Source organism: Amblyomma maculatum, chromosome 8 (assembly GCF_055883805.1).
Source record: "Amblyomma maculatum isolate TAMU_Amacu chromosome 8, ASM5588380v1, whole genome shotgun sequence".
In the NCBI taxonomy this organism is placed as follows: domain Eukaryota; kingdom Metazoa; phylum Arthropoda; class Arachnida; order Ixodida; family Ixodidae; genus Amblyomma; species Amblyomma maculatum.
The window spans coordinates 64,441,572-64,454,196 of record NC_139351.1 but is presented as its reverse complement, the minus strand read 5'-3'; the positions used below and the strand labels follow the sequence as shown (position 1 = coordinate 64,454,196).

The following is a 12,625-nucleotide window of genomic DNA, read 5'->3' as shown; positions in this document are numbered from 1 at the left end:
AGAAGTGGACAGTAACGCCGGTATACTGGGTATACTGTTTGTGACGTCTGCAGCTCAGTGTTGCCCGCTGAAATACTCTCAACTTAAGCCATGAAAACGGCATATTTTAAAGCCGTGTTGCGCGTGAACGGAATATCGTATGGCGCCCAAATTTTGTAGAATGCGTCAGGACAGAAAGGAGAACATATGATAAAATTTGTACTAGAATATTCGAATGTCAAAAATGCTCCGGAGTTGCCCTTTAAGACTAGGTTGGACGCCATCATGCTAACGACGTTGCATAGGAAGTGACGTTCCTCGTAACCAAATTGGAACTTTTCGGGTTTTAGTGTGAGGCCACAGATAATATGGCCTCACAGACAGATAGCAAACGGCGCAGATGTTTCTAGAAGGTTGCACAAAACACCACCACGTCTCTATGTTTCACCAGGCAGGCGTGGTACTTCAGTACCGAAAACACAGTGTCTATAATTCGCTGAAAAGTTGCTGGTGCCACGCATAAACCGAATGGAAGCTTGAACTGACGGATCTGACGTTCGTCAGAGCGAGGCAGACCACGTTGGAAAATTTGCTGGAGAATCTCGGCAGCCACTATTACATCATTAAAACGCAAATTCCAGCAGAAAATGTCAAGTGCGAGAGCGGAACGGCCAAAATAATAAATTGGGACGCTTTCCGCAAGCACTGCAAGCAAATGGGGCTGAGGGGATAACCATAGAAGACTGGTGCAAGCAGCTGAAAGATGTACAGCAGCGGTACACTTAAGAATTGCAAAAAGCAGAACAGACAGCGGAGGTGGGCAAGGCGGGGACTCATCAAAAGGTGGAAGAAACAGCGTCTAAACAAGAAACTAAAAAAAAAAAAAGATCGCGGAAATTACGAAGATATGGCAGAGGAAAACGCAACACAGATTGCCAGAAAGAGCTGGCAACAATTCAGCAGCTCGCTGGACGGCACTCTTAGTACGGCAAAAACGTGGCGAATAATCAAGACCCTGATAGACCCCACCAAAACCAAAGCGGAAAGTGGCAAGGCCATTCAAACGCTACTGCCCCTTATGCCCATTGCGAATCTTTTCCGTGTTTCAAGAATAATTAAAATATTGAACCTTTATAAATATCGGTTAAGCTTGAGAGTTAAAAGGGAAACAAGAAACAATGTCGGCAACTTCCATAGGATCGGCAAAAGGAAAAAAGTGACTGCGCCTATAAAACAAGGCACGAAGAGACCTGGCTCGTGTCCACTCCTCGTCTAAATTTGTTAAAAGAAGTGCTCTGCTATCTGATTTCGCCTTAACTAAAAGAGTATGAATTGAATGGCTTTGATTTATTCTCGTGCACGTATTAGGAGTTTCGCTCGCTTCACGAAAACATTGAGGCATAGCAAATATTTTGAGCATCGCTACCTACCTGTGAACTCCATGAGTTCTGTAATATATACAAGAATACATACAATATCTTTGTATTCTTATTTGTGACACTTGAATACTTTCCTGTATGAGCGTGTGTGTCTCCGTTTCATTTCTTTTTTTCTGTTTTGCTTTGCGTGCAATCCTATTTAAAATATGATGGTTCTCGCTTGAATTTTTTAATGCTAACTGATCTTATTGCGTTGTAAGTCTGTACTGTACATAAGTTATCTTTCTTTTTATATGTTTATGTGCTGGAAACGGATGCTGCCGATGTACCAGACAGGGTGAGGCAGGCCAGTCAAGCTGCGACTGGCAGCTTTTTCTTGCAGCTCCCCTCAATCTGGAAATTTCTAGGTGGTGAAATAAAGTTATTTGATTTGTTCGTTCGTCCGGCTATACTGTAGCTGCAGTAAAATTATGTTATGATGACGTCATCAGAAAAACAAAAATCCTGCCTTACACGAAAATCGAACCTCCATCCCTTCGATCGCCAGCAAAGCGTTTGATCCAACTGTTCCACACCCGGAATCGTGAAAGGCGCATCATAATTCGCATTGTCTACACTGAGGATGATAGTAGCAATGACAATGCCGTTGCGATCAGTGATAATAACAATGATGACATTACCCATCATAATGATTTTAGTTGATAAATACAGCAAACGGTAATTACAGCAAACGTAACGCCAGAGCGTCTAAGACACTCTGGCGCGTGATTCCTCTGAGCACCACCACCTGGCGACATATTGTGAATATATTGTCTAAACGAATAAGAACGCATTTAAAAGCCACCGTTTCCGTCGTTTTAGTGGCGTAATGGATCAACACCGCCCATCTCTGCTCTGATGCCACTTACACATCGCGCGTCCCTGAAGGAGAGTGGCTGCTCCCAACGTTACTTTGGCTGCTCCTGGCTCTATGGGGTTGGATGGATGGATGGAATATAGGAGCGTCCCCTTTGAAACGGGGTGGTAGCAGTAGCTATCATGCTCATCAGGTAGCAGTAGCTATCATGGAACAGGTAGGTCACCGCCGCCTGGCGGCGGAATGTCACCCCTGCCACCGAATTTCTCTCTGTTGTATGTAGTCATTGCACCCGTTCCCGGCTGGCTGGCTGGCTGGCTGGCTATCTTTCGCAAATGTGTCTCCTGCTTTACAGTGTAGTGCTCATCCTGATTGAAGTAACGCCTTGCAGTTGTGACCTTTTCAAGCTGTTTAACTCTTATTTGCAACACAGTGTTCTCGTTTTGCTCCTGATATAGCGGGATGTGATCGGTCCCAGGTCTGGTTACTACGGCAAAGCTCTGTTCTACTTGTCCACAGGTTTGCACCGGCTGTTCTCCAAGAGCGTGCATAAGCTTATCCTTCTCGACGTTGACATTCGTTTGTTCTTGGACATTGCCTTGCAGCAGTGCCAGTTTTCTCTGTTCGTTCCTGCAGCCATTATGGGGATAGCATATGAACAGCAAGCAGCCTGTTACCGCTACGCTCTTCGAAAGTACCGCCAAGAAAACCCTGGCACCAAGTGCGGTGGGCCCCCACCACGTGGAAACCCTGGATTCAATACTGGTGTCATGCTTTTAGACCTCCAGGCAATTAGGAACTCGTCTCTCTACCAGGGCTCCCTTAATGTCAAAGCTCTTCAGCTGATAACTGCTAAGTACAGATTTGAAGGCACGCTTGGAGACCAGTGCTTCCACTCGCTTCTCTGCTGGGAACACCCTGAGCTCTTCTGTGTGCTTCCTTGCACGTGGAATCGGCAGCTGTGTGAATTTTGGCGCGATCAGGGCTATTCGAATGTTTTTGGGGAGTATCACGCGTGTATCACAGTATCCTCAACTCAGAATTCAAGTGCTCAAATCAGAAAGCCACCAAAACCTGTTTAAAGGATGGGAAATTTCGGTTCCTTTAGCAGCATTTTGAATCAGAAATCAATATCTGCATATTAGCAGGGTGATGTATGCTAATAATATATTGATACAAGCTATAGTCGACAACGAAGCGGAGACAATCAGTGGCTATGTCGAGGTGGCTCGAGAGTTGCGGCTGCGTGATCCTCGTAGGGGTGGAAAGGGGCCCAACCTCAGGCGACTGTCCGCGGGGGCGGCGACTTAGTCGCTGGTGGACCGGAGTCAGATCCGCCGTGAAGCGTGTAAACGTGGGAAAGCGTACCCAGCGCACTCCACCAGACTGTAACGGGTATTGCGCCAAACGTCCAGGCAACGCCCTGCCCGGCAGGGGTGGCGCAGTGGTTACGGCGCTCGACTACTGTTCCCAAGGACGCGGGATCAAATCCCGGCCTCGGCGGCCGCTTTTCGATGGATGCGAAAAGCAAGGCGCCCGTGTGCTGTGCGATGTCAGTGCACGTTAAAGAACCCCAGGTGGTCGAAATTTCCGGAGTCCTCCACTACGGCGTCTCTCACAGCCTGAGTCGCTTTGGGACGTTAAACCCCACAACCCAGGCAACGCCCTGAGCCTAGAAGACTGCCGAAGTCCGAGAGTGATCCGAGCAGCGGTCTGAGCGCGGTTCCAGACAACCAACTTCGTCGTCTACGCCAACCAGCAACCACTTCATCGTCTACGCCAACTAACCACTGATTGTCTCCGCTTCGTCATCGACTATAGCTTGTATCAATATTATATTATATCAAATAAAGGCTAGAATTTTGAATTTTTAAATGTTTTTAAATGTTTGTGAACACTTTTTGTGCTCAGTTGAGGCTGCGAGTTCTTCACGTCTTTTAATTACGAAATTTTTGTTTCTCTGTGACACCAAAATGGCGCCGTTTACCCCGCCCTCTTTTTGGAGCAAAGAATTCGTCACAGACCCCCGTTACGGTCAACAGAGGCGCGGGATCCCCTTTACGGTTACCCGCCGTCACAAAGTTCAAGTCACTTTTATAAACGATTGGATATTTACAGATAGTAGCACAAATTACACTGCATAATAATAGAACAAAAAATTTGCGCATGATTACGTTACTTCCTAATGCGAAATTTTAGCGCAGCTCATCAGCTGTTTCACCTTTTCGATAGTTGAGGCAGATTTCGAGCAAGACATGTAGTACAATCACAACTTTTTTTTTTTATTTTTCGCACATATTCTTTCAAAAACACTCTACGAACAGTTCTTGGCAGCCATGAAGGAAGCTTTGCGGTCGGTGAAATGAGAGGAGCAATTAACTTATCGCGAGGTTGCAGGAGGTAGCGCTTGGGACATTAAGAACGCTGCGCGGCGAAGAGATAGCAGCGACTGACTGACGCTGCTGACGCTGCTAGCGAGTCAAGACAACGTGGCTCTGCGTTTCGGCTTGGGATGCACGCACCGCAATCCGCTGATATCGAGCCGTCGCTTCGGCAACCGGAGAACACCGTCGCCGCCACGAAGGAAGAGGGGGGTACACGCAGCGGCGAACGGTGGTGGCAGGAGCGCGTGCAGAAATCGTAGAACACGCGTGGTCGAGGGGAGCTGGGGAGCTGAGAGGGGGGCGGAGCTGGTTACAGAGCGCGAAGCCGACGGCGACGACGAGAAACGCGGGAACGGGCGCCAAGGAGCTGCCCTCTAACAAAAAAATAAAATGATAGTGATAAAAGACGCCTCGGTAAATGACAAGAGAGAAAAAAAAAGCGATAATGAATAAAGCACTGCGATAAAAGAAGACTATAAAATAACAAAGCAAGTGTTCCAGGTATAGTAAGTAAGGGCAAGAGTTACACAGAAAACACAGCGTAAAATACTAAGTCAGAACAAGGTTTAAAAAAAGGCGAAACCAATATTTAATTAACCGACAGCCTGTGGCAAAAAGGAATTGTCACGGCTTTCTTGTTCGATGAGGGGTCGTTGTCGCAGAGTTGATAGAGGAGGAGAACACGATGAGTTGATCGCGGGCTCGGTTATATATATATAAAAAAAACGCTCTCCCAGCGCGAGTGGCCGCTAGAGTTACTCTGAGACTACATCTCCCCAAATCGCACTGCCGTGGGCGTGCTGCGCTTTTTCTACTCTGGTTGCGCTGCGGCCCATCGCCAAGGACGGGCGATTGCCTGTCGCTGCCCCGGAGAATCATGTCGAAGCATGCTCGGAGGATTGCGAAGATCCCGTAAGTTCTGCTCTATATGTGAGGCAGGAGATCCTGTAACTTCCGCTTTACATGTGAGGCAGCTAGGGACACTGCCCCCACTTAAGAATATCGTTTCGGAATATTCTAGGCAGCCGCAAGCACCGAATCTTGGTGAACGACCTTATTGCGCCCTAAATTGCGCCCCACAGAGTGGTGCAGTAGATTGGGCCCGTCCGATGCACTGAAGATTGTTCGCCACTGACTAAGATTCATGACGCGCATCACATACGCACTTATCTGAACCTGCATCAGCACCACAACACTCTAGTTCGGCAGTCTGTCCTGAGTACATGTCCTGAGCACAAATATACAAGCACATTATGTACGATTTCATTACACCAACGAAAGCGCTATGCAATTAGGTAATAGTGCAAGCTGAACAACTCCGGCCGGCTCATGTGATCTGTTCTCACGTTCTCGCTGGTGACGATTTCCAGGTCGATAACCATTTCGCAGGTCGATAACTGCTTCGTACTCTCGCAGAAAGTCAATGCCGAGGATAAGGTCACGGGAGCTAGCAGTCACTCAAAACGACGCAACTAACGACGAACGTACCGTACATCCGTTGATCTGAATGCGAGCCGTGCACATCCCCTTTGGAGTAACTATATGACCGCCGGCGGTTCGTAGGTACACAATTGGCCAAGCAGTGAGCACTTTTCTCAAAACAGTTGCCATGCGGCCACTCAAAATCGAATAATCGGCACAGGTGTCCACTAATACATTGACTGTAGTACGACCATCTAAAATAACAGGAATGTCCAGAGAAACGCTTTGGCTTCCCTAGACGACGGTACCAGCAGCTCTCGTTCGGATCGAAGCGGTATTAGGTTTGACCGTTTGGGTCGCGGGCGCCTGTGGTATCGTACCGCTGCCACCAGTTATTACATGCGGCGCGCGGCCCCTCGGTAGCGTTGGCCTGGCGGCTCCGTGGACCGGCGGACGGCATCAACGGTCCCAGCAAAGACGAGGCGTCTTCTAACGAAACAACATTCACTAAAACATCATGAGGGAACGGGCAGAGAAGCTGACCCGGAGAGAATACAGACACGTTCACACAGCTGGTGTCTAGCGTTGTCTCCACGGAGCGTCAAAGTAGTCTGTCTCAGCGGAGTCGGCCGCTGCTTTTTATAGGCTTGCCAGTCCACAGGGAAAGGGAAAGCCCTCACAGGAAATGGAGAGCTCGACAAGTCTGGGCACGACGGGATGACTCAATCGCAGGCGGTCCGACCGCATCTCCTCCACCTCCTGCAGACGGGAGAGGGCGACGCACTCTCTCACGAGCTCCAGGCTTGACCGGCGTTTGCACGCACACGCACGCACACACATTTGGCGCGTGGCAAGATCACGTCGAGACTTGCCCGCGGGAGGAAGCGTTGCGCGGCCGATGAACGGCGCCGAAATGGCCGATCCGTTCGCTGTTCTGCCTGTTGCTATGCGGTGGCCGCATCAGCTGCCCCGCTCGTCGGTGGCGAAACGTAACAGACTGCCCCGCCGGGGAAGGGAGATCCCGAAGGGCAGGGGACTGCATCCGCTGTCCGAAGGGATCGGGATATTGCAGCTAGCCGGGGTCGTCCGACTCTGTTTCTCTTGAGCCAGTCAGCCTGAAGAAGTCCTTGGCAAGTCCGGGTTTCCAAGGCACTCTGCAACTTGTCTTCAGGAAAGATTTCTGACAACCCACAACGTCACAACCACGCTAAAAACTCAACCGGTCAGCCAGCAAGCACGGCACGATCTTCACTAAGCTATGCCAGACTATTTCCCTCTTATGCCCCCATCTATACTAAAGGGCAGCTCAGCAGCTCTTGGAACGCTTCCACAAATTTGAAAATGGCGCTTTCAAAAACGTCACTTCAAACAAAGATAATGCAATGCAATATGTTCAAAATCCTATGTCAGGAAGAAAAACACCAACAAGTGAAAACTGGGGCTTCTTCTCACGTTATAGGCTCCGACTTAAGCCATCGGCGTTACCGTTGAGATCACCCTTTAAAACTTCGGCTGTCCATTTCACGGAACAACCGTACCTTCCTGTCTCTGTGCAAAGAAACGCATGAGCATGAGTCGCTCACTTTTCTAAACAACCTATCCCTCTCCTTACGGGTTGCGCACCAATCACGCATTTTCTAGGCACGGGCGCGTTTGTGCCTTTGGGATAGTCGCTTTCTTTTTCGCGATAGCTTCAACTTGCTCCATTCGTTCTCGCGCCTGCCTTTCCGCTTTTTTCTACGGCAGCACTGGAACACAGGTTTTCTCCTTTCTTTTCGCAATCGTTTGAGTTTGCTCTCCTTACGATGGCAGCATTCTTTCTCGCGTCTGCCTTTCCGCGTTTTTCGGTGGCAGCACTTGCATACTCTAGCCCTACTTTCTTTCGGCGCGAGCTCTGGCAAGCTAGCGGTCAACGTTCTAGCGGTAACCGGAGCTAGTAGGGTACCGGTGTCGTCAAAGTGCGGCGCCGCGTCTGCATCGCGGCCAGCAGCGCATGACTCACTTTCAGTCAAGTTCGAACAACAACCGCTAATGCCAGCCCCCAAGCTAGGCATTTCCTCTGGCGGCTCGCTACTCAGTGCGTCGTCTCGCTCAGCGCTAAGCGGCGCACGATCAAGCTCTTTCGACAGCTGGGGCGCTTCGGATTGCGTGAGGGTCATGTGTGCTACGTTCGTGTTCGCACTGGGGTTGCTTTCGCGAATACAACCTAGCGTGGTATTGGGGCACGAACGATTCTGACTCTGCTCTAGACGTTCGCTGTCGTCTTCGCAAGTCTCGCTCTCTACAGCATACGCGCACTCCTCGTCGGTCTGTCCTGGCTGATCACAACTCGCGGGCTGCGCACTTTCCCTGATCGGCACTTCGTTTTTCTGCGTGCCCTGCTCTACGACACAACAGATTTCGGAAACCGAAATTTTCTCATCTCCTAGCTCGTTTTCATCTCCGTCGCGCTCTACACAAGCTTCTGCTTTCGACTCGAAAGACGGTTCAGTTACTACCAGTTCCCCACACTCATTTGATGGAACTGTATCTCCTACAGCCACTTGGGTCGGCGTGCAGTTCAGCTCGCTTAACGGCGTCACTTCGGACTTCTCACCGATTAAGCCTGCCCTAACCGTCTCAGCTAGTGTCTCGACCAAGCTAACAGGATACTCTTCTGCTCGAGGCTCGCTGCTGCGGTCACGTTGCTCGGCCGCTTCCCCAAGCTGTAGTTCACTCTCTGGTACCTTTGACTTTTCAGGCTCACTTATGTCTGCAGCATACGTGGTCTTAATCTCAGCGTGCTGTTCCTAACACTCCGGTGCAAGTTCGATTTGCTCCGAAACTTCCGCACTGTCTAGCCATTCGCTTACAGCGGCTTTCAACTGACACGCCAAATCAAAGTACGACTTGTAACAATTTTTCTCGCTCTCATATCTTTTCCGAAGATCATGAGGCGTTATCTGATATCGTATCAGCAATGACTCTTTTAGTTCATCATAATTTTTCAAGCGGTTGCCAACCAATGCCTTCATTTCTTCCGACGCTTCAGCGAAAAGAGCTACCAACTTCTGCGCCCAACTATCTCGCTCGAAGCGTTTACTTCTGCAGGCACTTTCGAAGTCTGCCAAATACTTTGCCATATCCTCGGCGATGAGGAACGGTGGCGGACCGTCTCGCGGTATCGAACCGTTACACTGAATGGCATTGAAAGCTTTAATCTTTTCCACGCTCATTCCATGTGCTGAAATCTCCAGCTGCATCAGTTTCCTTACGCAGGTGTCCTCTTTCTCGTGACGTTCTCTACGTTCACGAATCTCTTTTTCGTGACGTTCTCTACGTTCACGAATCTCTTTCTCGTGACGTTCGTCAATGATCTCAAGGCATTCCAAAAGCTCGTCATCTCCAGCTTCCAACGCAAGAATAGCCTTTAACACTTCTGGTTTTCTGAGTTTGTCTGACAAATTCAGACCCAACTCCTCCGCAAGTTCCAGCAATTTCGGTTTGCGCAACGACTTCAAATCCAAATTCATGGCTGTTCCGAGTGCTGCCTTTTCTCTGCTGCCCACTATTGCCTTGCTGCAATTAACCCAGCAACAACGACAACACAATTACCAGCTCTGTTCTCTACTTAACAAAAGCCTGGCAAAACTCAGTAGAAGAAAGCCCCGCACTCACCAAACCTCGCAGCCAAGAATCCAACGCAGTCGTTCCGCTGCAGGCAACCAGTCATCACACAGGGCTCGTTGCACTGCTCCCGACTTTCCGCTGAGCTGCTTGTTTCACGGGTCACGCCTGGGACATCTCCGCTCTTCCCACCAGATGTTGCACTTCGGTCAGGCCTGGCTCGTTTCACCGACCACGGTCACTGCATATCTTGGTCGTCCTCGTCCCTCCGCTGTTTATCAGTTCTTGGACGACGGTATCGCCTGGCTCGTCCCTCCGACCACGGTTACGGATTGGTCGTCCCACCGCTGCCTACCAGTTATTAGGTTCGGGTTCGCGCGCTTGAGTATCGTACCGCTGCCACCAGATATTACGGTTGAGGCTCGCGTGCTCAGTCCACCGCTGACGCCAGTTGTTACATGCAGCGCGCGGCCCCTCGATAGCGTTGGCCTGGCGGCTCCGTGGACCGGCGGACGGCATCAACGGTCCCAGCAAAGACGAGGCGTCTTCTAACGAAACAACCTTTACTAAAACATCATGAAGGAACGGGCAGAGAAGCTGATCAGGAGAGAATACAGACACGTTCACACAGCTGGTGTCTAGCGTCGTCTCCACGGCGCGTCAAAGTAGTCTGTCTCAGCGGAGTCGGCCGCTGCTTTTTATAGGCTTGCCAGTCCACAGGGAAAGGGAAAGCCCTCACAGGAAATGGAGAGCCCGAAAAGTCTGGGCACGACGGGATGACTCAATCGCAGGTGGTCCGACCGCATCTCCTCCACCTCCTGCAGTCGGGCGAGGGCGACGCACTCTCTCACGAGCTCCAGGCTTAGCCGGCGTTTGCACACATTTGGCGCGTGGCAAGATCACGTCGAGACTTGCCCGCGGGAGGAAGCGTTGCGCGGCCGATGAGCGGCGCCGAAATGGCCGATCCGCTCGCTGTTCTGCCTGTTGCTATGCGGTGGCCGCGTTAGCTGTCCCGCTCGTCGGTGGCGAAACGTAACAGCGGCGACGACGGGAGGTCTTCAACGCAGCGACTACCAGCGGCCTCGCCCCCGAAGGTCGCTGTTTTCAGTTTTCCCGACGAGGGCTAGACGACCGGCCTTGCCCCCCTCGCGAGGAACCTTGGGTGGACGTCGAGTAGCGCCTTGGTGAAGGGGAGCGGGACTGACGCTGCGAGCGAGATGAACGCTGCTCGGCCAGGTACTCTTCAATAACTCGGGGTCGTTGACCAAACCGGGGAGGAGGCGAGTCCATATGCGGAAGCCGTGAAGACCGAGGCGGCGAAACGGACAATCCCGGTAGAGATGGCCTGGTTCACCGCAGTGGAAGCAGAGCGGACGGCGGTCAGGTGTGCGCCAAATGTCGGCTTTGCGTCGGGACATGGGACGATCGCCGACATACTGCACTGGCTGCAACGAGGGTAGCGGAACTGTAGGCGGCGCAAGAATGGGCGGCGGTGAAGGGGGAGCCTGACTCTGCAGAACTTCCGCATATGTGGGACTGTTGTCGGTCCCCGACAGCAATGGCGGGCTCATAACTATAGGCGAAAGAGGGCTCTTGAGCGCCTGTCGCACTTCCTCCCGCACTATGCAGAAACGGAAGCTGGTGATGGCTGCAGGGTTTGCAGAACATGCTGAGTTCTTTGCGCACGACGCTGCGAATCAGTTCGCGCAAAGCATCAGGATGCCGCTCGGAAGATGGAAATGATTTCGCGATTGTGCCAGTCTGGAAAGGTCGGTTATAAGTCACGGCACGTTGTTGTCCTTTCCATTGTTGTCGCCTCAGCAAAACATCCGTTTACAGTCGACGGTGGGTTCCGCACATGGCCTGCGAACAGCTGCTCTTTCAATCCCCGCATCAAGTGCCAGACGTTTCTGCCCTCGGATATGGCGGGATCGGCTCGCCTCAAGAGGCGCGTCATGTCCTCGACATACGCTTGTTCACACTCATTCGGCATCTGGATGCGAGAGCGAATGGCACGTTCTGCATGTTCACGACGATCCGCCCTGTGTAGGCCTCGAGCAGTTGACGACGGAATTCCCGCCATGATGTTAATACTTGCTCTCGGTTCTCGAACCAGGTACGGGTACGGGCGCCATCCTCAAGGCTGAAGTAGATGTTCCTTAGTTTGACAGCATCGTCCCACTGGTTAAAAGCAGCGACACGTTCAAACTGAAGAAACCAATCCTCCACATCCTCAGAGGTCTCCATGGAAAGACTTCGGTACCCGAGGGGCCTGCAAGGTGTAGTTACAGGCCGGTGCGACGCTCGCTACTTGCTGAGCGGAAGCACTGGATGTCATGGCGGCGGCTAATGGCTGAAACTCCGGAGACAGTCCCTGGAGCCGTCGACTGGAGCGATGCACTGGGGTGTCCAATGGCACAGGGCTGGCGCGACGTCTTTCAGATGGGTCGCCGCCAGCCATGCATGGACTGGAGGCCATCTAGATTCAGATGGAGACTCTTGCATAGGTGATCGTACGCAGCACCTCCACCAGAATGTCACGTACACGGTGATTGAGGATAGAAAGAATAGCAAGGGGTTAGCCCAGATCATTCAGCGTCTGCAGCTCAGCAACATGGCACAGAACAATAGCACGCGAAAACGTCAGCAGCGACGCCAATCCACTACGCAAACAGAAACAATAATTTGGCAATGGAACTGCCGCAGCATACGCAGAAAACAAGCGCAACTAGCAGCATACATCGCAAAGTCCCCTAATCCCCCGCATGTCATCGCTCTGCAAGAGACGAATACAAATCGCATTCATATCCATGGTTATCGGACAGCAGCCCTTACGTCACGTACGGCAATCCTCACACTCGCATCAATGCCGGTGCTAGACCGCACACCGACAAGCACGCCTGACAGTAAAGACACTCAATATACCGCGATAGAGCTCAGCTCACGCGGGCAAACAAGCAGCCTCACAATTATTAACATATACAGCAATCCTAAAGATA

The 12,625-nt window shown here is 51.2% G+C and overlaps 1 protein-coding gene across 1 annotated transcript; it reads left to right on the top strand.

Annotated features, from left to right (window-relative positions):
* Nucleotides 1–2,422: 2,422 nt before the first annotated feature.
* On the top strand, nt 2,423–3,296 carry LOC146181299 (xyloside xylosyltransferase 1-like). Its single transcript, XM_084575758.1, has 2 exons — nt 2,423–2,431; nt 2,673–3,296. Exons 1-2 carry the CDS (start codon nt 2,423–2,425, stop codon nt 3,294–3,296), a joined length of 633 nt encoding a protein of 210 aa, XP_084431884.1.
* Nucleotides 3,297–12,625: the final 9,329 nt, after the last annotated feature.